Raw genomic sequence first — 25,310 nt, forward strand, 5'->3', positions numbered from 1 at the left:
CGCGAAGATATGTAGGTCCAGCCGTGGCTGGATGAGAGCTGTTTAAAGATTAAACAGTAGCGTCATCAAGATGGTGTCGGATGGAAAAGTGGTCTACATGAAAGTTGTGCCCGTCGTCGAGACGAACAACTTTTCTTTTGGAGTCATCTCAATCCGAGGTCGTCTGTGGGCCCCATAGGTAGAATAACGACCGGGTCAGAGGAGTTCGTGTTGGATTCGGACTCGGTTTAGGGTCGCGAATTTTCCCTTATAAATAGAGAGCATCCTAACTAGGGTTTTAGCAAGGACGTGAGGGAACTCAGAGCTTTGGATTTAGATCAATTCTTGGAGAGTTCTTGGATGCATGGTTGCATCTTTTGTAATCGATTGACATCGTTGCAATAAAGAGATTCGTTGGCGGTGTCATCTCTGTTCTTCTCGGATTTTCGTGAAATCTTCGTGCTAGATCTTTATAACACTTTGGTGCAGGTTCATCACAAGTTCATAATACTTTGCTGCAAGTTTATCACGAGATCAAGAGAAGATTGCGATTAATTCATCTTTCTTGTTATTCCTCGAAAGTCGATTATAGATTAATTCTCGTAACTTTCTGTTAGATGTTACTGATTTGATCGTATCTTTTGATTGGTAAGTCCAATTGAGCTGATTCTTCTTGAGTTGGTTAGATAATTTCAATACCTTTCTTTTGCATACTCATACGTATTTTTTGATTCATCCAATCAAAAGTTACGGCTGTTTTAATATCACGGACAGAAAGGTGATTTAGGGTTTGAACTTTCGAGAAAAGTTTTAATTTGCTTCCGCGCAATCATTCACCCCCCTTATTGTCTATCTCGATCTCACACGATTGTTGATCGTGGCCTTGAGATTTTCAGTGTACGCTGTTTGCCGGCCCAGTGGGGCATTCCGGTGAGCAGGTTGGGGCGAGACGGCGTTGTTTTGTTCACTGGTTGCCGGCTTTACTGCAACGATCGAGCAGGAACTAATTGAGGTGGTGTTCGGAGCCAGGTGATTATATTTTGGAGTTGGTCATGGGGAGATTTAACTTTTTTTTGCGACTGATGGGGAGATTTAACTGAAAGCTAGTACCAAAGGTCAGCTGCAAAGGGGCTGCGTTGGCACCTCTGCCCGTCTTCTCTCCTCGTGCTTCCGGGCTTGCGGCCATTTTCCCGAGCACCATCGGTTCGAAGAGTCAGCGCTGAGATGGGAAATTAAGCTCCACGAATTGTCAAATTTTCATTGTTGATGCTCAAATAACAACGGCGCTCTCTTTTTTTAAGATAAGATGCACCCAAATCTAATCCGGAATGATCTTGATGGACACTATATATACTCTCACATTAATTGAAAATCTTCATCGACAAGGAATACATAATAATTACATATAGCATCACGTACGTTCTGTCGTCGGAGGAAAAGCATAAAACACATGGCCGCAAGGAAAAGGGACATATAGGTATAGCTCGCATAGAATTATTCCATATACGTTCCTTCAATGTGACTCGAAGTACAGCACATGTGCATGCAGCTATCAGAGGATGCCCTCGCGTGGAAAAATCTCCTGTTGCCACAGAGTCTCACAGAGTCGATCGACTCAATGCTATCTATATATATATGTGTGTGCGGGTGTGTGTGTTGAAAATGTGTGACCTCCAGCTGCATTGCTCAATTATATTGATCACTGAGCACACAATTACTAGCAAAAGATGGCGGAGGCGGTGATGGGTCCGTTGGTGGGTCGGCTGCAGGAGCTGGCGATGAGCGAGGCGCGGGCGATGGTGGCGGTGAACGACGACGTACGGAGCCTCCGGGACAAGCTCATGTGGATGCAGGCTTTCCTCCGGGAGGCCGAGCCCCGGCGGCGGGCCAAGAACGACGAGCTCATCAGGGTCTGCCTGCAGCAGACCCGCGATGCCGTCTTCGACGCCGAGGACGCCGTCGACCATTACTTCCTCCAGGTCGACCTCTCCAGGTATATTGAAGATTTTTTTTATCCATCAAATCTATATTAATTTTACACGAATCTCAATGATTGAATCAAAATGTTGTTATCATCGACTTAAAAATAGTTATTTTTTAGTCGCCTAAAAAATAGGAAAGCCAGTATTATATACACAGCATGAGTATCTCTCACCTGGCAGTAGCTACCTGCAGGATCTGGTCCTAATTAAGCATATGTATGGGGTAAACTTAAATGTATAATTGTATATTAATACATCTGCCCTTTTCACTTCATGCACGTTCGTTGGTCAAAAGAAATTAACCGTAAAAATGTGATGCTTAGTCGTCATCTTCTTTATGCGTACTCACTTGGTTGAATCGGTTCAAAATGTAGAATATACTCCCCCCGTTCCATGCTAAGTGACTTAAATTTGGTCAAATATGAATGTATCTATAACAAAAAAGCGTCTAAATACATGTAATATTTCGTCACTTAATATGGGACGGAGGGAGTATAACTTTTGTTAACTGCCAAACTTTCTAAGGTTTGACCTATCGTATAACAGAAAATCTCAACATATATGTGTACTTTGCCAAATAAAGATCATTAATTAAATTCATTGTAAAATATATTTCCATATATTTGAATTGCCAACTAGCATTTTCTTCACGTGAGCAATGTGAAAGCTTAGCAGTTCATGGTTAAATTTGAATTGCGGTTCACGCTCAGCATAGCCAGATGGAAAGTTACCCTATTTCACATTCATTCGTACCCAAAAATTGGTAGAATGTCATTCATTTTTCAATGTTTACATTATGTTATTCCATAACAATTGAGTTCATACATATAGACAATCAGTGGCCTAATCAAAGATCTATGCCTTTCTTCAACCTTCTTGGTTAGAAATTTTCAAAGAGGAGAAGCTCTATGCCTTCCTCTCGCCTTTTCTAATTTGGTACACCACATCTCGTCTTTGTAACTTTTTTTGCCTTCTTTGTTACACCGTAGCAGATGTACTGTTCCCATTATATGTTCTCATTATTGCATTAGATGATTCCATTATTTCAAGGATGGTTAGTCATATAGGACAATTATTTTCTCCATCACCCTGCAAAACATCTGTTTGCCTAGTACTTGTCGAAAAAAGTGCATCGACTAGCACTACTACAGAAACGGTCGAAAAATCATATCAGTAACGGTCGGGGCCGCCGTTACTAACTTCGTGTTACTGATGATACCCATCATCAGTAACGGTCTCTTCGACCGTTACTGATGTATATATACATCAGTGGCGGTCGCTCCTTCCCGACCGTTACTGATGTATATATCATCAGTAATGGTCGAGTCTCCCCATCACTGTCGGTCGATCAACCGACACTGATACATTTTCGGTATTTAAATTTTTTAATTAAAACCACAGTAAATACATAGCAAATTATATACAGCACAGCAAATTATATACATAATGTATCTCATCACAGAAAAATACATATAAAGCCGCATCACATCACATCATTTAAAGCATACAATTGTATATAAGCCGCACCATATAAAGAATACAAATGTATCTCACTTCACGACATTGATTACAAAGTGTCAAAATTCCATAGAAGCATAATTACAAAGTGTCAAAATTTCATGGAAGCATATAAAGAATACAAATGAATCTATTGTCGTGGGTGAACCCTAGACACGACTTGTTTCACGCGTTCGAAGAAGTCCCCACTAGGCTTGATGACCTCATTGCTTATGAGATGGGCAAATTCCCTTTGAATGTTATACACGACCCATTTAGGTCGGTGTCCCATTGTCATTCGGGGCCGCCAGTACTCTTCCATCGCCGCGACTGACCATTTCCACTCAGGTTTGAATATGCTGGCATTCTCCATAAGGATGTGACAGCAGTAATAGCCACAGAACACACTGCCGGGCGGGTATTGCTGGCAAGGGAACCTGTGGTTGTGGTGAGGCTCGTCTTTATAGCCTTTACCAGCAAGTTTTCCCTTGGTCGCCACTTTCCAGGCAGTGTTGGCCCAGGCCTCAAAGAGGCACTTGTCTCCTCAGCTCCTTCACCGGCATCAAGGAGGACTGGAGGATGCCCTCGTGCAGTTTTGCTAGCATGGCATACTAAATAATGAAGAAAGATAAGAAGATTGTCTCTTACTGGAGATACAGCTCTTACACGTAGAAGTACACAAAAATGTTAATTTCCCCAATCACATATAAGCATACCTTCTAAATTAATTAATGCAACATTTTTTTAGAGCAAACAACTTAGAAACAATGCATTGTGGAGTTTGTGTTTTATGAATTACCACCACCTAACATAGCGTGCTAAAATCCAATGCATCCTGAGAGGCCAGCTTTCATGTAACAAGATGTTACCTCAATTCTGGCATTGAAGATTTCTAGGATGACAAATCCATCATTAGCTCTATTAGCTCAACCATTTTATTAGTTTTAGACGAGAGCTCAGTTTTTCTTTTTGGAAGAAGGTGACCTGGTTAATATATAGAAAGGGCTAATTAATCAACACATACGTTTTCTCTAAATGAAGGTACCCAAACTGGAGTCATGCAATCCTCAAGTTCGTCAGCGGCTTCACCACACAAGTCCGTGTGCGGCACCATCTCTCAAGGAGGATCAAATCGATCAACACGAGGCTTGAGGGCATTGTGGAGAACAAGGGGAAGTACAAAATTGATGACACAACTGACGATAACTCAATCACCACTTGGAGACCATCCACTGCCATCTCAGCTATCACTGAAAACATGTGAGTACTTTACAATCTATTTTATTTATTTCAAAATTAGCGGTTTGCACTCCCATGATCTCATGAGTAAAGATAATGTATATTCAACTATGAATTTGGTCACGTGAATTATGATACAAACATGAATAGGGCATACATTGCAATATTGGCATGCACTTTTTTTTGCTTCCCACGTTACCTACCATCTCAACGTGCATCAAGATAAGCCGAATAAAATAAACATGTTAACACCGGATTTTCCCGGCATAGTAGGGTGCTGCATAATATTTATACATTCTATTGCTTGGAGATTCGTGATATATTTTTACAGTATGTATGCATCTCTTTCTCTTCTTGGTTTCTCATTGTGTAGCTCATCTCTTTCTTTGCATCACACGCAAGATCGAAATCCATGCATATTCCATACATTTCAGATTACAAACAAACAAAAATTATGTATGATCCATGAGCATGCATGGATACTTTGAATCCAGTATTTCATATATATCCAAACAAATATGTCTTGAATGCAAACCAAGGAATCATAAATAGCATCTGCACATACATGCCAAATTTCTTCATATCTCGACCATTTCATCACCAAAACAAAATAAAAGATGATTCCTTTAACCATCCACATTGTACATGAAGTGGAGCATAAATATCGAACAACTTTTTTTTGTATCTCTCTTGTTTTCATAATGGGAATATGAACTTGAGTATGCGTTTCTCCTATCCTCTCTCATCCTACCATTCTAAGAAAAAGAAGATACACAGAAGTGCACACACCCCTTAATTATTAGATCGAACACACCCTCAAGATGACCGAGGTAAATATTTAGCTAGCAACAATCTACACAACTAGGACAGAGCCACATCGTCGCTTGTGAAGAGGTGAATACCATGAATCCATGATTACCATTATTCAAAGTAAGGTGGGGGGAGTGTTGTACACTCAACTCCACCACCTCACCATGAGGTGTTGAGGTGATCACACATATATCTTTTGAAAAGCCAAAATCTTTTTCTCTCTTCGAAGGAATACATTCTGAGTGGTAGATAGGCCCCTGCTAAGATCCAAATCGTGTCAATGTTCGAAGGCGGAGAGGATTTTTTTGTTTAGGAAAACCCTAGCATTCCGCTCCTTCCAAATCTCCGAGGAGGTTTGAGTAATGAAAGATCTAATTCCTTTCCTTGAGCTGCTCAAGCCAAACAATAGGGTGGTCCACCAATGAATACTTGTGTTACCCAATGGAGGCGTCAGTTGGGGAGGGGGCAGCCGCACCAGGCTTTCTCACCATCCCAGACTCTCTTGGCAAAACAACATTTGAAAAACATAAGTGCATACATCTCTGTGGTGCTCCTACAGAGCACGCAGAATATTATGAGGCCAACCTCTCATCGCCAAGTGGTTTGCAACCCATAGCCTATTCTAGAGAGAAAGCATGACAACAAATTTGTAGTTCGAAGGAAGCCATTAATTACATATAAAAATGTTCCCTGACAAATATATATAGAATATGAACCTAAAATAATTTCTACAGAGTATAAATTTCGGAAGCTTTCTACAGAATAGTTTGGTGTTTTTCTTTTACTGATTAACATTGAAATTTGCATTCCAAAAATGCATATCATCAGGCATTTGGTCGTCTTATCAATATAAGTATAGAAAGCTAGAATTATGACATGTTCACAAATTGAACTGCAGGAGTGATTTTGTGCTACCTTTGGTGGGCCGTGAAACCAAGATAGAAGAACTTGGAGATGCACTATTTGATAAACAAAGTGTGGTTCCAGTTGTGATCTGTGTGACAGGAAAGAGTGGTATTGGCAAGACAAAGCTTGTGAAGGAGATCTACAAGAAGCCTTTGACCAAGCGTAATTTTGATGTGCAGGTATGGGTGACCTGTGCACCTAATCTCAGTGCCACTAACATCAAGAAGCTAATTCTTCAGCGTATGACAAAAGACACGGTTAGAAGCCCCACTGAACAGTTGCAAAGGAAACTAGGAAATAAGAAGTATTTGGTGGTTATAGATGGTGAAACTAGCAACACGGAGTGGAAAAAGATACTATTGGACCTCCCAAAGGACAAAACCGAGAGCAGAGTAGTGAAAATCACACATGCAACCAAACAAGAAACAACGGTGTCTGGCTTTAAACAACACATCATCGAGCTCAATCCCATTGGAATCAAAGATGTAACTAATATGTTCATGAATACACTTCTCATGGACGAGAAAGTTGGGAAGAAGTCTCGCGGTCAAGTTGAGGAGGCTCTCACGAGAGATGGAGATGGAAGTTACATTAATGCGAATCGGATCTTCAAAGTCACTGAAGGTCTGCCACTAGCGGTTGTGCTCTTGTCTGGCCTTTTGCGGACCAAGGAGTACCCTAGAGAATGGAAAAAGGTGTTTGATCACCTCGAGGGCAAGTCCAATGAATGGAAGCCTCTTGACATCATACTATCTATGTGCTTGGATGATCTCCCACATGACCTGAAATCTTGCTTCCTCTACTTTGCCGGTTTCCCAGCAAGCACACTTGTCAAGGCGCGCAGCTTGGTGTGCATGTGGATGGCAGAGGGGCTCCTCAGACCAAAAGAGGGCAAGACAATGGAGAAGGTGGGTAAGAAATACTTGCATGAGCTGCTCTGTAGGGGCCTGATGAACTTTCCACCGTTGGAGAATGCCACTCCTGGGAATGAACGTGTGACCGTCCAAACCAAAGTCCATGAATTTCTGCTAATTGAGGCTCAAGAGGCAAATTTCATGGAGATCCACGATGGTGATGATGTACCAACACTATCTAATGCTCGCCGCCTTACACTCCAGAATCACAAGGATAAGTATGCTGCTCTCACCGACCCTTTACCCAAGTTGCGGTCAATCATGTCCAACTTCGAGAAAGATGATTCCCAAGGCAGTGTTGCTGAGACCAAGGAAGAGGAGGAGATAGCTGGGGCTAATGCCTGCTCCCCCATCCCCCTTTGCCTCCGTCCACACAAGGATAGGGTCAACTCCAAGGATCATATGCGTAAGCTCCTGCAAGGATCCCAGTTCCTCCGTGTCATTTGCTTGTGTGGATTGGAAGTCGGTAGCAAACTTCCATCCGAGATCGGGAGTTTGGTGCACTTGCAGTACCTCGGCATCACCTATTGCTTCCTCAACGAGATACCATCGTCGGTAGGGAATCTCACACGTCTCCAAACATTGGATGTCCAAGGCACATCCGTCACCAAACTTCCCCAGGAGTTATGGAGGATTCCGACATTGCGACATGTGTTTGGATTCATCGTCTTGCCTAGGCGAGTCGGTGACTTGGAGCAGCTGCAAACACTGGAGGCTGTAAAGCCTGATGATGCCGGTGTTACAGCTAGTGATAGCTGCTGGGATGCAAAAACCTTCGCCAACATGAAGCGCCTCCATTCCTTGTACATCTGGGACATCTCCAATAAAAATGTCAAGTGTCTGGAAGCTGTCTACGGACTCAAGTACCTCGTGCTCCTAAGTATTCAGGGAAAAGTAATTTCCTTGGATTTGTTCACTCGCTCCAAGCTATCCCGCCTCCAGGAAATGGTTTTGAAGGGGAAGATTGTGGCACCGACGACACCTTTAACTGCAAGTAACCGCTTCTTCTTCCCAACACTGACAAAGCTGTCTCTCAATAAGACCAAGGTGTCCAAAGACTTCATCGACAGACTAAGTGAAGATCTGCCTCTTCTTGCTACCCTTGCTCTATTCCGAGACTCCTACAGCGAGTCATGTCTTGTCTTCACTAATGGGTTTCACAGTCTCAAGGAACTAACTCTGGACGTGTATCTAGAGGAGATTGTCATAAAGGAGGAAGCATGTCCTGATCTTATGAAGCTGGAGGTAGTCGTTCACTATTTGAATCTTTGCATTGACATCCCTAACAAACCAAGCCTCAAGGATACAATACAGGATATGATGAAGCAGCGTACAATTGAGGTTAATCGCGATTGGTAAGATGGAAGCTCTTTACAAGACACGGAAGTTCGTACTAAAGATCAGCTCTGAGGTTAGTACGTACTATATGTGCTTGCAACATATACCGTATATATGTTGTACTCCGTATTATTTATGTGTGACCTAAAAGCTTGTATGTGAGTGTTGATACTCATGTCATCATCATGTGCGTGGTGATTGTAATTAGAACTATATACATATGCGTGTGGAATGATCTCTGGTCACCATTTTCGATGTATGTATTGACCATGTAAATTAAAGTGGCAAAACCCGCTTGATTGTGCCATGCCAGAGTTATAAAATGATTGAGCATGTTCAATCAAGATTGGTGTACATCATGTATTTGTTTTGTGGATAAAATTAAGGGGGCCTTAATTAAGGATCTGCATGCAACACTTTTCTTTTGACATACTAGTACTACCCCTGTGCTAACAAGACATTGAGCTCGCTGAACTTGCTAAAAGTGGTCCAGTTCAATCTTGGTTTGACACCCCTCCTCCTAGCATTGTACCTCTTTTGGTTCATGGTGTAACTATTATCACAAGTTAATAAAGAGGTCTTTTGCTGTCAAAGACATTGAGATTGTTGATTTTGGCACGTTGATATTTTGACATTTTATCTGCCCCAGAGAAACAAAATATCCCACGTTTCCATGAACATACACACGTCCAAGGAACAATCAGCCTGCCGCCACTTTCCCGTCGCCGTCCGGCGATTCGGCCCGGGCCAGCACGGCCCAGCACGGCCCGCTAATTCCGCCAAAGACGGAGGAGAGGTTGAGAGGTCGCCATCACCCATCAGCGAAACGTTTAAAATTCCAAAATCGGCACGGGCTGACTAGTCCAAATTTAAGGGGACACAACACAAAGCGAGACCAACTAGAGGAACAGGTGGCCCGTTAGTCACTCGTCGCCTTCTTCCCCGCGCTTCCAGATGGCGATGGCGATGCGACGCGCGGCGGCGCTCGGGGCGCGCCACATCTTCCTCGCCGCCTCCGCCTCCGCCTCGTCCACCTCCCGGGTCATCAGCCGCCGCCACGTACGCTCCCTTTTCCCCCGACTCCACTCGCCTGTGCTCTTTTGTATCATTGGCCCCCCGTCGGCACGGGAAGATCACTGCTGCGTGTGTTTGTGTGCTGTTGTGCTCAGTCAGTCGAGGTTTCCGTTTGGGTGCGCAGATGAGCAGCGTGGACGCAGGCGCGGCGATGGAGAAGATCCGGGCGGCGGGGCTGCTCAGGACGCGCGGCCTCATCGGCGGCAAGTGGGTCGACGCCTACGACGGGAAGACCTTAGAGGTACCATCCATCTTATTTAGTAGTGCTTTTGCGATGCTTGTGGATTGGCGCGGTTTGGATAGCGTTGGATTGTGAAGGGAATCAGTGCTTCTTTCTATGCTCCGGGACTCCCTGTGTTATGGGATGTGTGGGAGTTGGAATTTTGGGGGAAGATTTTTTGAGTTCATTCTGTTTATACTACGATTCTGTAGTAGTATTTGTCAGTGCGCATGCTAAGGTTGTGAATACACTGTTTGCTCACTGGGGCATTGCAGCGACCAGTTTGTGGGCAGCACTGTGAGACTCTAAACAAACTTCTGTACCTTGCCGCAACATCTAATGATCTAGGGGTGGTCACGCCGGTTTTAAACAGGTCAGAAAATGAGAGGGGCCAATTCTGGTATTAACTATTGGACTAGTTTTGCAACTTTGTGGAACCTACTATCTGGTCGTTGCTGGATTGGGCGACGAAGACGACCCAATGTCGTTTCATCCTTGGAGTTGTTGGCGCGTCTTCATGGAGTCCCCTGTGCAAAGGGGAAGTGTTTTGTCTTGGGTTTGTGGCTTTTTGGGCGGTTCTCTCCTCGCTTTTTGTTTCACCAAGGTGGTCGGAGTGTGTCCGGTGAGGGTGTGCTTTTGTTTGTATTTTGGTGTGGTCTCGGTGTGATGGCTTTCACCTTCACCGTCGGCACACGGGTATCATGTTGTTATCTTGATAGCGCGTGGTCTTTTGGCTTGGCCGATTACACAAGAGGTGTCGAGGTTTGACCACCCTTCGGCTTCATCGGAGGCACAATGGTGTCACGGTGGGTCTTGGTGGCACATAACCTTTCGACTACGCCGGTGACACAGGAGGTGTCGTGGTGCGGTCTCAGCTGCGTGTGGCCCCTTCGACTACGTGGTTGCAGAATGTCATGGTGTGGGCTTGGCAGATCGATGCCTTTTGATTGTATCGGAGGTGTTCCTGGTTGTGCTTAATTCCCTCGCTGTTGCCATGCTTCGAGAGTCCTTGGTTTTCTTTTTTTGTGTTTATTTTGGTGAATGCTGCCATTGTACTCGCTGTATCCCAATTCTCTCATTTAATTGTAATGGTTGGCTAATGCCCACCATAGTTCAGCTAAAGAAAGTCAACTGGCCTTAATGTTTGGTATTACCAATACCAATATATGCCTTGATGGTTATTTCTGTAAAGTGTACTGGAGAGTGAACAGTATGAAGAATCAATGACATTTTGTTACTCGAATAACTATATTCACGGTTTTCTATCTCTATTTTCTAATTTATGTGGATGTTGATTGTCAATATTTATCACTAGAATAACATTTATTTTCCTCATAGGTGCAAAATCCAGCAACTGGCGAGATCCTTGCAAATGTGGCCTGCATGGGCAATAAAGAAACATCTGATGCAATAGCGTCTGCTCACACTACATTCTATTGTATGTCAAACACATTAGTGCATTCAACTTTTATGATTCCACACAGATCAAATGATGTTTCAGAAGTGTCTTTGTCAAACTGTTTTTGCAGGCTCATAATCTTAATGTATGCAAATTAAATTGCCTATGTATCTGCAGAAGATTCTCACTGAACAAAATGTTATGTATCAAGTGAACCTTTGCTCACATGTGACCCTATGTCTCCACAATCCACTAACATCTTCTTTATATCAGAAAATAATTTCTATCATGCTTTGTTGTTCTATTGCTGTATAGTACTCTTATTGTAGCACCTTTGGTAGGTAGAAGAAGTCTATAAGAAAATCAAAACTACTATAGTGTCTGCCTGTGCGGTGAATGTGTGACGGTTGCTTCATAAATACACGTTTTATAAATATCTAATGCGAGCCCTTCTTTTGATGGAAACCTGGTAGGACACTCGTCTCCACCTCATAATAGAAATAGGATTTCTGAATTGAATTGAATGTTTATGCTGTTTTTTCCCTTCTATCAATATTTCGCCTATTCAATTCTTTTTTCTTTGTACTATTTTGTTGTAGTTGCTTTCACATTCACTACTTCTAGTTATGTTTGTTTGTTCTTATGGTTTTACCCTTTGCATTTTGTAGCTTGGAGCAAACTCACTGCGAGTGAAAGGAGCAAGACACTAAGAAAATGGTAATTTGTGGGGATAAAAGTGTTAATGATGTCATAAATTTCTTCTTGTATTACTTTGATATTTCTTCTCACTATGCATAATTCCACAAAGGCACGATCTACTTATTGCACACAAGGAAGAACTTGCACTTCTCATGACACTGGAACAGGGGAAGCCTATGAAAGAAGCCCTTGGGGAGGTACTTGCTAAAACTATGCACTTGTATGAGTTCGTTAAAGCTTGTCATCATAAAGGGTTATAATAGCCTGATTTGTTGCTAATCATCTATTAAGGTCAATTATGGTGCAAGTTTCATTGAGTATTTTGCTGAGGAAGCAAAGCGTGTCTATGGTGATATTATTCCTCCAACTCTAGCTGATCGCAGACTATTGGTTCTGAAGCAGGTAATATGCTAATCCTTTATGATGCCATTTATTATGATTATGTCTCGTGCTAATCATTTTGACATCCAGCACTTCATTACCTTTATATTTTCGAAAAGCATTTCAACATCAGTTTGTACAATTTTCACCTTTCATTTCATCAAGCAAAATTTCGTGTTAGGTGCTGCTATTCTTTTGTACTGCTAGTCCAAAATTTTCAGTTGTTTTCTTGACTTAGTGTACTTAACATATGCTAACATTTTCTTCAATATTTGTTTATAATGTTTTTGTTTTTACATGTGGGGGTAAACATGGTGTCATAATTGTTTTTTCTTTTCTTTTGCAGCCTATTGGGGTAGTTGGAGCTATTACACCATGGAATTTTCCCTTAGCAATGATAACCAGAAAGGTTTCAAGCAGAACATTACACTTCTCCACTGATTAAAATGTTCAAAAGATAGCAGCTTGCACATTTTCTTATACATGACTTTGTACAGGTTGGACCAGCATTGGCTTCTGGATGCACTGTTGTTGTCAAGCCATCAGAGTTCACACCTCTGACAGCATTAGCTGCAGCAGACCTTGCTCTTCAAGCTGGAATACCAGCTGTAATTCTCTCAAGCTCTCTACAATTCTGATCATATGTGTAGTTTGTATCTTCTGTTTTACTCCCTCCGATCCATAATAAGTGTCGGGACTAACTTTGTACTAAATCCCTGACACTTATTATGGATCGGAGGGAGTACTGTATTTATCAAACTCATATTTCAAAGTATATTACTTTTTTCCGAAAAGGGGAATACCCCGGCCTCTGCAGCAATTGATGCACACAGCCACTTTTATGGCCAAGTTATAATAAACGTATTACTGTTGTTGGGTCACTAAGAGTACTATTTCTGAAATGACATCTACAAAGTACAAACTAAGGAGTTGGAACCAAAGAGGTTTTAAGCTATTCGCGCTAGGTGCACATTTACCTAGCAAATCTGATTCCTCCAGCTTGTAACTAAAACTAGTGTACCAGGCACCCTATCTTCCTCATTTTGACAAGTAAACTATTATGCCATAAACCAGCAATCCTGCAAAAATTACTGGGGGAAAGACCAGTTTTGGGTACAAATCGTATTTCCCATCTTTTTCTCGCACCTGCCAAGATGTTTCTTTGCTATTGTTAATCAAAAGGTTTTTGTTCATCACATTTTTTGTCATCATCAATGTCTGTGCTTCTGTTCATGTTATCTAGTTTTGTCATGTTATTTCATCCAGGGTGCACTAAATGTTGTGATGGGTAATGCTCCTGAGATAGGTGATGCACTCATGCAGAGTACACAGGTTTTATTTCCTACCCTTTTCTATTATATTTGCAATATTTAAATTTTCCATATTGTTTAAGTACGAACGACTGTGGTATACATAATAACAAGTTTTCTTTTATAGGTCAGAAAGATTACATTCACGGGATCAACAGCTGTTGGAAAAAAACTGATGGCTGGATCAGCTAATACTGTGAAGAAGGTGTGTACCAAGAAACTACTTAAGTAAATATTACCGTACATCTGAGATTCTTGGGGTTTGGACTTTGCACAATGCTAAATACTCTGAAGTTTAAAGTTCTTGTACATGCTTAGAGATTTCTCCTCTCAGAGCACATCTGATTTGACATTTATCGTATTGTTTTGTTTTGGTCATGCATTGCACTGGCCCATATGTTTTCTTCAAAAGTGTCTGGTTCAGGCCCTAAATAGCACCTATTGCATACAATTCAGCCCGCAATTACTTCTTATTAGATATGCCCAAACATCAAATCTTGAATGTCTCAGATTCAACAGATCACCTGATTTTTGGAACCGCCCTGGTAGTGTTTTTTCTGGGTCTGTTTCAGTTTTCAGAACCTGCTATTAGGAATGCAGGTGGCGTGCCACTTATCCGGCATCATGGTAGCACCAGTGTTCAATTTTAAGGCCGTTTTTACACTAATTATGCAGTTTTGTGGGATAAACTGTCTGCCGCTTGCATCCATACAAGGCTGCTATGCAGTTAGCATACCGGATTCATAATGTCAGTTTATTCTTTAGGTGTGTAGCCTAACTCCTGCTTGCAGGCTAGTATATGTTGCTTTTCCATGTTGGCTTATTTTCGGTAGAATTTTTGTCATGATATGCGTCGTTTTTTTAGTTAGCACTTAGCAGATATTTTCACTATGCTCTTAACTTTATTTCTTGATGGGAACATTTCTGCAAAGCTTTTGTTGCCTCCTTTCAGTGTGATGCCTTTCAATGTTGATGTTCACTAGAATAATTCTTTTATAGTGTTTGTCTAAAACTAATAATTCTTTTGTAGGTTTCTTTGGAACTCGGTGGGAATGCACCTTGCATTGTTTTTGATGATGCAGATATTGAGGTTGCAGTTAAAGGCAGTGTAAGTAAAATTGCCAATGGTATACCCACCCGTCCTGACCCCATCAATTTTGGAAACCCAAGTTAAAAATCAATCCCATTAGTTTCACATCATGACTAGCTTCGAAAGCTTCCAATTAATTATGGAAACCCTTCCATTAATTACAAATCAATCCCACTATTAAAATTACTCCAATTATTTGGACAACTTTTCTCACCAATAATTTTTAGGTATTAGTTGATACATGCATTGCACGCACATGCACACATTTACTAGTGACTATTAACAATTGATATCAACATAAAACGTTGGTAAAGCACGTAGTTTGCCTGAGCCATCAATTGTGAAGAGAAGCTAAAAGTCTAAAACCATTACAGAGAGTATGCATGTCCCTGTTTATTGCTTTAGAGGATATCACATGACAAAGAAACATAGTTCCTTTTTTGCTCGAGAAAGACTGGATGAAGGTCATTCATATGTAACTCTCTTTTGACTTCTTCGAATAGACTTTGTCGATGTGCGTAAACTGTATCATTTTGAATTCATATGATGTATATTCACAAACACCATTTGTGTTCAGCTTGCTGCCAAGTTTCGAAACAGTGGTCAGACGTGTGTATGTGCAAACAGGATATTGGTGCAAGAAGGTATAGTGATCGTTTATGTCATTTAGATGTTATCGGGGCCTCTTTTGTTCTGTTATAGAGGTGTGCAGGTTGCATCTGTAGGTATCTATGAAAAATTTGCAAGTGCTTTTGTCAAGGCTGTTCAGAGTTTGGAGGTTGGTAATGGGCTAGAAGAGAGTACATCACAGGTACATAACTCAGTTATTATCACTATGGTAAATACTGAGCTATTAACATGTTGAATTATGCCTTGTGTCAATTGCATGGACATGTTTTTTCATGCAATGTATATAAGCTACTCCAAGTAATCATCATTCACCTTCTTGCTGCATCATAGATAATCTTTGTGATAAGCTCTGTTCTCTTTTTGGTCTCCCTCATCTAAAGTCTGTGTGGTTCCTTTCATATGCAGGGTCCTCTAATCAATGAAGCTGCTGTTCAGAAGGTTCATATTCTGCACTTGCAATAATTTCTCAATATTGTTCAGCATCTCTTTTCTTCTTTTTCGGTAAAATGATCTTCACATGTTTTTTTGTTGCATATTCTCCTGTAGGTAGAGAAGTTTGTAGATGATGCTACTTCAAAGGTAATGTCAAATCAGCAATCTGTGAGCATTTTTACTATTGGAATTGGAAAGCAGGTCCCAAAAACCATAACTGGACCAATTCCTGGCCCCGTCTGTACTCTTGGTACCAGGGTTCCCAAAACCATAAATCGGTATGCATGAAACCACAACTCTCTTACATTGGTCCACCCCACCTAACAGGCCCCATCCACCGACCCACAAAAAAGAGGGACTTGTATTTGCCACCCCAAAATCTCCAAAGTAACTTTTCTTTGTTGCAAAATTTTATTTCTTTGTGCCTGGTTTTGGTTATTGAAACCCTGGTTGAGGCAGGCTAGTTTCTGGATTATTCCTGGAAAATGATAACCTCAGTGCTACTTGCCTTGAAATTTATGATGCTTAAATGCTTGCTCCAGTTAGCTCTGGACTTTGTTTGTTGCTCATGTCTCAGTTAACCAATTCTCTTTGCAATTGCATGAAAAGTATCTATTTGTTTTTTCTGCAGGGAGCCAACGTCATACTTGGTGGTAAAAGGCACAGCCTCGGGATGACATTTTATGAGCCAACTGTAGTAGGGAACGTCAGCAAGGATATGCTTCTTTTCAGGTAGAGTTGTAATCTGTACTTTCCTGTCTAACTAATCATAACCCTTGTTTCAGTGCATAGACTTTACTTTCATGTGAAGAAATACTGAAATCCTTGGACCGATTCTTTGCAATTTACAACCATATTCAGATATCTAGTCTATGATATGACAGTGTTAATACTGCATTTTGCTTCAGGGAGGAGGTCTTTGGTCCAGTTGCACCACTTATACCATTCAAAACTGAGGAAGAAGCAATCCATTTAGCAAATGACACCAACGCAGGTTTGTTATCTGGTCCAAGCGCACTTATATTTTTTTTATGATTTCCCTTTTTCTTTAACTGCCATCATTCATGAGTAATGTTGTAGAGTGTTTTCTTTTTGGCCTTGATTTTGTTTCCTCTTTTGTTTTCTTGGTTCTCTTTGTGCTTGCGCTTTCTTTGTGCCCCCTTAGGGCCCGTTCGGATCTACCATTCCCGGCGGGGATCAACGGGGAATTGATCGAATTTAGTTCAATTTCCCCCCAATCCACTCCATTACCGGCCGGAAATACTGCAACCGAATTAGGCATTAATGACATGCTGCTGGGTTTGTTCGAGAAAAAAAAATGTTGTAGAGAGTGATGCAACATTGATACGTCTGTAGTTGCTAGAAGCTATAATCTGCAATGTATGAGTCGTTCGAATGTTGGCCACCATCTTAAGATAAACTAGCAGTAATGAATTTCGTTTCGGTGATGCCAATTCTTGCTTTAAGGCTATTTATCTGAAATATGGTGGAGACTGCTTTGAATTTGACATTTATCCTTGTATATAGTTTGCATTGTTGACCTCTTTTCATTGTCTTTCTCATTTTACCTCTAGCATAATAGACTCATTCCTTATCCTTGATGTGCAGGCTTAGCCGCATACATGTTTACAACGAGCATACCCCGTTCATGGCGTGTTTCAGAAGCTCTCGAGTATGGGCTCGTCGGTGTGAATGAGGGATTGATTTCGACGGAGGTAAGAAAACAAGCCAACTAGAATGACTCTTTCCCTGCTTTCTGGCTTACAAGGTATGATATTCTGTTCCCGTGTTAATTTCAGGTAGCGCCATTTGGTGGGGTTAAGCAGTCTGGTCTTGGGCGAGAAGGATCGAAATATGGCATGGATGATTTCCTGGAGGTCGGTACATAGTTCATTTATACAAATCTCTACACTGTTTACGCTGTTGCTTGACACCCGTTGGTTCGATCTTGGTTGCAGATCAAGTACGTTTGCATGGGCAATCTGAGTTGATGCTCGAATGAATCGAGAAACCAGAGGCAGGTACGCTGATAAGCGTGGAGAGTTCTGTAGCTGTAAGACCCAACGAACAGTTTAGTGGTGGATCTTGGAGAAGAGATAGAAGCTTTGAAATAAAAGTGAGGTAGCCGCCCTGTGCCAGAATAAATTAAAAGGTTGTGACGAGTTGTAAATGGTGTTGAACATAAAGCACGGACTCATCTTGAACATTGGTATTAATAATCAATCGGGACGCTGCTCAGTTTAAAAATCTTATTGGAGAACATCAATTGATCTAATTTCTACTCCAATTGATGTTCTCCAATTGATCTAATTTCTACTCTAATTTAGATTTTTAAGATGTTCTCCAATTGATCAATTGGAGAACATCTTAAAAATCTATCATTTGTATTCCTACAAACCAATGCTACACATTCAGAAAAACTAAGGTTTGTAAACAAACCGAACGAGCCGTCAACATCATTGGCACAATGAGCCCAGGGAGGAGCGGCTACGAGATCCCCTCATTCAGTCATTCTCTCGCATCCTTTTCCAAGGAGGGCCGGCCTAATACAAAAAGCTGAGAAGATCTCGCTCAAATCTCATCTTTTCCGCTTACCGAGGCAGCGACCAACCTTGCCTAGCCTGCAGACCCTGGGCAGGCTCCAGGCACAGCAAGCAAGCCAGCCAGCGAGAATGGGGCGAAGCAAACCGTATGGCATGGCAGCTCGATCTGCTGTGGCATCCATCTTCTTCCGCTTGCTTCAGCAGAAAGAGGGGAGAATATACGAAGCTTCCTATCCGCACCAATGGCTGCCGCTAGCTTTTTCTTTCCAAGCTTTCTTTTCCCTCCTCCAAAGCTTGCTCCTTTGCTTGTCTCTTGCCCTGGGAACGGGGCCCACAACGGCCCAGCGCGCAGCCCGAGAAGAGCCAGGCTGCTGCTGCTTTGATGCAACCCCAAGATGATTTCCCTTGGAAGTTGGGCCTCGGAGTGCTATTACTGTACTGGTGTTTTATAGCGGCATGAGACAGGCAGCTTTTGGGGGTTGCTCCTGCTGCAGTCAGTATACGGCTCTTCGAGAAGAAGCTTCCTTGAATCTGCTGCATCTCTGTTTCTATACATTTTAGTACTGACATGCACCGATAAAGGGTGTGCAACGTTAAAGTACCAAAGACCGTAGAGACATAGAGGCAGAGATCAGCTAGCGGAACTGCCAAAACCGGCATGCTCGTCATTCTACCATGAGTGTGTGTGCTGAGAACCGCTAAAACCGGTATGTATTTTGTTCTACTGGTCAGTAGTATTCTTTCCGTTTCCTAATTTTTGTCTCAAGTTTGTCTAAAAATATAGATTTATGTATTCGTAAAAAATGTCTACATACATGTAATATTTCGATAAGAATTATGTAACGGAAGGAGTACAATCAAAAGATTCATTTCAATATCGTATCTCGAAACCAGTAAAAATGTATTGATCGAGTAAAGATTTTTCGAAAAGAAAAGGACAAGCCTTCCGGCCTATACATATGTATTCTCAGATCCACACACGAATCAAAACGGGTACTTCATATATACGAATCTGAAACCTTGGCACTTTTCAGTCAAGAGCCAGGTTTGTATAGATATCAATAGCAGAAGGATGCCATGCCGTTACTTGAACCAAGCATGTGCGCTGTGAAATTAATTCAGTTAGTTAGGAGATCTCTTAACTTAACCTTTCTGTAATTATATGGTACTCTATTCGAATCAAAGTAGGTAGAAAATACAAGTCCATTCCGTTGGATCGATGCGTGCGGTACAAGAGTATCGGGGTCACTTTGTTTTCATCTTTTCTTAGCTCACTTTTCTTTTCGTCTTCTCCTCCCTTTAAATACTGTATTCACATCATTTCGATTAGGCCCACAAACTCAGGTATCGAGTACTTGTACCTTTTTTCCCCCACCAAGGACAGGAAAAAGAATTGAAGGCAAAATACTAGTGTATGTATTTCCCGGCCCTCTTAATTTTCTACAGATGTACTCGATCATACGGCTTAGGCTTTCCAGGATCACTTTAAATTAGCAGCTCACTTTTTTTTCTTGCAAGAATATTGCATGTTAAATTGCATTTTTTTTATGAGATCGATCACGCATTTAAACATGCCGAATATTTGATCAGAGATCATAGGAGCGATTTTTTTTATTTCCTTGTGCTACTTATCAGGCATGAATAAATAGTTCTTTTAGGTAAACAAAAAATAGCTGTATGCTGGTTAATTTGTACGTAAAGAAATCCAGATCATGAACCGACACTACTACATACATCTAATGTATTAATACTCCACATTTATATATTTCATACTCCCTCCGCTCTGAATTAACTGACGTGGATTTATAAAAATCTATACAAATCTGCATCAGTTAATTCGGGACGGAGGGAGTACTAATTTTCTTCCTCTTTTCTCTCTAGTCTTGCATTGGCTTGTGTGTAGCTCTTGCATGAAGTTTGACCAACAAATAACCATCTCTCTCTCCTAATTAATTTTTACCTCTCCGGAAAGGATTTTGATGGTGTGGCGATGGTTAACCAACAGTGACATGGCACTATTGGGAATGTCCTTGGAGTATGAATGGTCACCAACTCCTTCTCTTCCTTGTCGTCTCATCGACCACCCCTCCCATTTCCCCGGCCTCTCCTGCAACCTGACGCCATCGTCATCACCCACTTCGATGGACTCACGCTCCCATCGGTCGTCTACCATAACATCCACCCTCTTCTTCCTCATTCTTCTTCTTGCCTCAACCGCCAATGCAGTCACATGTCTCATTCTTTTCCCTCCTCCCATCGCCTCAACCCACCATGTACCATTGCCACTCGTCTCATTAGCACCGCCAACTGATCGCCGTCCACTGCCGGCCAGATTATATAGGCCATTCTTCTATTAGAAGCCGCTATTGCTGGCCAATTCCTCCCATTATTCTCCTCCTTGGTCCCTCCACTTTCTTCCTCCTCCTCTTAACTATTCCCATTCCTCATCCTTCTGAGATTAGATGCCGCACGACGACCCAGGGAGCAAAAGGCACCGTGATAGATTTTTCTGATTATGACATGCATGTGTGTATAAGCTGTATTAAAGCTATGAGCTATATCATCTAGAGTATGAATAGATGTATTTATATCTATACATATACCAGCAGAAGTTTGCTATCTTCATCCATGCACATGTACATGCTAAGGTGGCACCGATGATTGCCGCCGCGTGTATGAGGCGGCGAATTGAAGCTGATAATGTGTGCCATGTACTCCGCGGCGGCACTCGACGTGGACACATCTCTGTCAACTGATTTGGAAGACGAGTTGATGGTCACCTTTGCACCATTATTTATCTAGAATTCAGAAATGTACACATGTGTCCAGAGTAAACCAATAAAAGTTAATCAAACTCCTACAACACACTTCACTTACAACTAATACATTGTGTTTGAAAATAGCTCACCATGTTTGCCACATGGTCACTTACAACTAATACAAGTACCAGGGAGTTCCAGTAGCACCGATACGCATGCATGCCTCAGGATCACCGAAAGCTTGTCTCCTCAGAATGCAAGATTACCAAATTAATCCGGTAACACATTTAATTTACACCCCATTTTGATCAAGAACACGTACATACAATTAAAGAGAATTCACATCCTCAAGAAAGATAATCTTAACTAGTTAGACCCTTGAGCGTGCATCACCAGAGATGCACCACTATATATGCAATATAAGATCATCCAGCTGATCGATCGATCAGTGACGCATAATTTCTGCTATAATATAATGCCTCATCAACTCCATGCACTCAAGCTATACTTATTTAGCCATGCACATGCCCCAACTAAACAGAAACCGTAGTTATAATTAGTTTCTTAACTTGATTTTATTACCCGTAGATCACCGATGGGCTGCCCATCCTCTGGCCTCCCCCCAAGTGCGGCCGCCGTGGCGACGGCCTCTCGAGCTTCGATTCGCCGCCGCCTGACATGGCATGACTCATCATCGGTTTCGCCGCCTCGTGCACTCCGGCAGCGATGGAGTCCACCATGTCTTCGCCCATCATCATCGGCGGCGCCATCTGGAGCAACTGATCATCCTTGTCCTGATCACCATCGTCGTCGCTGCCCCACATCATGGGGCTCTTGCCGCCGGCAGTGTAATGTCCGGCGGACGATCTCTTCATCTTCCCCAGCGGCGGCCCAATGCCGCCATCGCTGCACGCGAAGAAGCTCTCTATTGGCTGATTCTGCTGCAGGTCGCCGTAGAGGTGCAGGTCCTGCAGGGAAGGGAAGCCCATGGACGCAGCGCCAATGTCCTTGATGGAGCACACGTCCAGGACGCCGCCTAGGGATTTGTACCCGGCGGCGGGCTCACCGGAGCCCAGGCTCTGGTATGCTTTCTCCAGGATGGACTGCATGTACTTCCCCTGGGCTTCGATCCTCATCTGGAGGTGCTTCTGCACCTGCATGTCAATTGACATGCATGGTCACATGTATGCATGATTAGGCTTAATTAATGAAGATAACTATTAGTGCTAATCAAGAAACTAAGGGAGGTTCCTATGAATGCTTATGCATGCACGTAGCTAAATTAAAGTAGATGAACAGTAGGGGCATGTGAAAGGGCACACATGAAAGTGGAGTTCAGTAAACTTCCTAATGCGCTTTTATTGAACTTCATGAGAATTTCATGGTCTTTTTTGCATGCATGCTTTGGTTCTTGATTGATTAATCACCTCTAGTTGCTCATGCAGCCTTCTTTGGACCTCCATCTGCATTCTGATGGCCTCGTTCATGTGCACGTTGCGGCTGAAATCAATGAAGATCCTCAAATTAAATGGGAAAGATAAAAAATAAGGTAAAGGGGTCATGTCAGAGACTTGAGCACATATCCATGAAAAGCTTAATAATTAGGAATTCATGAGTGAACACAAAGTAATTGAAATATTCTAGTACTTGGAATTAGATATATAGAAACCTACTCATTCATGTTTCTCCCCATCATGCCCGAGGACGAGGCCGCGTTTCGATGCATCTCCATTGCTGCTGCGGCTGCGAAAAATTGCAAGAATGTTTTAATTAAGAGACATGAACACTAATCAAAGACGAAGTTGGAGGTGCAGAATTTGATCCTTGCAATTGAAACTACACTACTAGAATTTGTGCATGCATGGCACCAGAAAGCTAGCTAGCGAGAGTAACTACGTACTAAGTTTCACTATATGCAATCTGGTGGATATATAAATCTTGTGTTGAGTTGCTCCCTGTCTTACGTACCATCCTTAACTGCATGGTCGTTGAAGTCCTTGTGTGGCTGCTTCCCTAACCTGAATTTCTGGTCACAAAGATCAACAGATTAGCCAGCATGAGAGAGGGAAAGCAAGAGAGATAAAAGCAAACCCTAATTAAGAGGGCCGGATGCAACTGCAAAGATCGATAAGCACATGCATGTAGGCAGAGACGACAGACCTGGAGGTGGCTCTTGAGGTGGTAGAGAGTGAGCCCCTTGACCCCCATGACCCTCATGATCGTCTTCGGGGTCGCCTCTACAACAACAAACACAAATTAAAGCAGCAATTATGAAAGATGCATGTGCACAGATCGAATTAGTCAAAAAGGTGGCCTTATTAACGAATGAAAGGAAAGAAGGTAGCGCGGCCCATACTGTCTGGGCCGCCGAGCTGCGCGACGGCGTCGACGAAGCGCTCGTGGAGCTCGACGGTCCACCGGAGCCTGGGCTTGGGGTCCGTTGTCAGCACGAGCCCCGAATCCCCCTGCACGCACATCCCTGCTGCTGCAGCCACGCTCGAATTATTCGACCCCTGCACTTGCACCGCCGCCCCGCCGCCGCCGCTACTCCCGCCGCCCTTCTTCGAAGAGAACATATCTTAACTATACTACCACGTAGCAATTCTATTCTCTAGATCTCCCGAATCGATCTCGCGGACGCGTGCTGTAGCTAGGGAATAGGGGGTTAATTGGCCGGATAGACGGGGAGATTCAAGAAGAACAAGGAATAGGGTTCGTCCGCCCCCGCCCCGGAACGCCGCCCCGGACCTTAAATTGCTTGTACTAATTAAGGCCTTGTGAAGTTGCGGCTACCTAGTAGCTATAGCTAACTTCCGTCGGGACAAGTTCTCTAGCTCTGTGTGTGTGTCTTTTGCTTCTTTGCTTGCTTGGGGTTGGGGGTGGCTTTAATTTGCTTCTTTTCTCCTTTTGGTTCTCGCTATCTCTCTCTCTAGTCTCTAGGCCGGATGGAGTCTTCACCTACAAAGCCTCTCATGGGTGATATATTCTATCATGGCGCAGAAAAGCCACCGGCAGCTCCAACAAGACTACTCTCAGCGCGCCTCCTCCTTTGCCAAAAGATAGACAGACGTGGGGTCGATTGAGGTTTGCTGATATATATTCTCTCTCAGCTGGACAATCATTTTAATCCATCGGTGCGCCGATATACCCGATCGATCTAGACGTACGCACGTACTTACACTATTCATAGATACCTAAGCTAATAATACAATGTTCGATGCCACGTCTGCTGCATTTGCTCAGCGACAGCTGGTGATGTCTTCGGTCGGGTAGAAACTGATGTGGCGTCGAAAATGGGTCGGGGAAGATGACTTGGCATCTGACTGGTGGCCCCGGGTTGTCAGAAACACAATAAACCTGAGACCGGCTGTCCCAAAAGTTGTGGTTTTGTGAGCTATTAAAAACAATCATGATTTTATGAGACAGCTGTCACAAAAAATGTGGTTCCGTGAAATTTACTCTTTTCTTCGTCTGACATTGCACCAGAAACAAATGAGTTATCCACTTTTAATCTGTACTACTACGTAGTACTTAGTGTGGGCATATAGGGCATTACCCGTTCCTTTTTTACCAGCAGAAAATATGCTTAATTCTAGTATTAGTAGTAAAAAGTACTAGAAAAACAATATGCAACTCATTCATCATTACTACAACGAAGAAATTACTAGCACAAAACTTGCGCAAAGCTACGGCCGGACTGAAAACTTATAAAAGAATGTTGTACTATCACTTATTGTGATGTCGATCAGAACAAATAATTAATGCATATATATCCGCTACCATCTCAAAGGTTTTGGAGGTGCCGAACCATCGCCAAAAATTGAGATTTTATTAGAAATAAAATTTATCAGTGGTTATGAGATATTAGTAGTGCTAAGAAATATATTAGCTTTGGCCCTCGAAGTGGTCAAGTAGCAAATTAGTGAATCAAATAGAAATTAAAGTCAAAAAGTACGATGAGGATGATAAAAGTTTGTATGTGTGCAACCTCGGCTACGATCTTCTTTCGATGCTGTGTGAAGTGTGTGGGGGTAATCAGGACGGCGAGTGTCCTTAATTGGTGCGGTCATGTTCCATGATGACACTAAGGACAATTGTTAGGTTGTTA

General features: G+C 42.5%; 3 protein-coding genes across 4 annotated transcripts; 2 read left to right on the top strand and 1 right to left on the bottom strand.

Moving 5' to 3' along the window:
• The first annotated feature begins 1,626 nt into the window (after window positions 1-1,626).
• Window positions 1,627-9,079, top strand: LOC100825210 (putative disease resistance RPP13-like protein 3). Its single transcript, XM_003570944.4, has 3 exons — window positions 1,627-1,972; window positions 4,500-4,718; window positions 6,406-9,079. The coding sequence occupies exons 1-3, from the start codon at window positions 1,707-1,709 to the stop codon at window positions 8,684-8,686; spliced, it is 2,766 nt and encodes a 921-aa protein (XP_003570992.1). The 5' UTR covers window positions 1,627-1,706; the 3' UTR covers window positions 8,687-9,079.
• A 466-nt stretch (window positions 9,080-9,545) lies between these two features.
• LOC100839823 (succinate-semialdehyde dehydrogenase, mitochondrial) lies at window positions 9,546-18,147 on the top strand. Its single transcript, XM_003570288.4, has 20 exons — window positions 9,546-9,724; window positions 9,864-9,980; window positions 11,298-11,397; window positions 12,027-12,075; window positions 12,167-12,254; window positions 12,349-12,459; window positions 12,785-12,847; window positions 12,936-13,046; window positions 13,705-13,770; window positions 13,876-13,953; window positions 14,779-14,856; window positions 15,416-15,482; window positions 15,564-15,649; window positions 15,874-15,906; window positions 16,015-16,047; window positions 16,532-16,632; window positions 16,809-16,894; window positions 17,509-17,615; window positions 17,700-17,777; window positions 17,859-18,147. The coding sequence occupies exons 1-20, from the start codon at window positions 9,620-9,622 to the stop codon at window positions 17,889-17,891; spliced, it is 1,590 nt and encodes a 529-aa protein (XP_003570336.1). The 5' UTR covers window positions 9,546-9,619; the 3' UTR covers window positions 17,892-18,147.
• A 3,072-nt stretch (window positions 18,148-21,219) lies between these two features.
• On the bottom strand, window positions 21,220-24,274 carry LOC100842553 (myb family transcription factor APL). 2 transcript variants are annotated; one of them, XM_010235582.3, is made up of 6 exons: window positions 23,559-24,274; window positions 23,363-23,439; window positions 23,171-23,228; window positions 22,876-22,945; window positions 22,630-22,702; window positions 21,220-22,350 (listed from the first exon to the last, which is right to left on the bottom strand). In XM_010235582.3, exons 1-6 carry the CDS (start codon window positions 23,776-23,778, stop codon window positions 21,781-21,783), a joined length of 1,068 nt encoding a protein of 355 aa, XP_010233884.1. In that variant the 5' UTR covers window positions 23,779-24,274; the 3' UTR covers window positions 21,220-21,780. The 2 variants fall into 2 exon arrangements, with proteins under 2 accessions (XP_010233884.1, XP_003570345.2); XM_003570297.4 differs by having other exon boundaries at window positions 21,220-22,356; window positions 23,559-24,272.
• Between the last annotated feature and the right edge of the window lie 1,036 nt (window positions 24,275-25,310).

The sequence above is a fragment of the Brachypodium distachyon genome, chromosome 3 (assembly GCF_000005505.3).
Source record: "Brachypodium distachyon strain Bd21 chromosome 3, Brachypodium_distachyon_v3.0, whole genome shotgun sequence".
NCBI classification, from domain to species: domain Eukaryota; kingdom Viridiplantae; phylum Streptophyta; class Magnoliopsida; order Poales; family Poaceae; genus Brachypodium; species Brachypodium distachyon.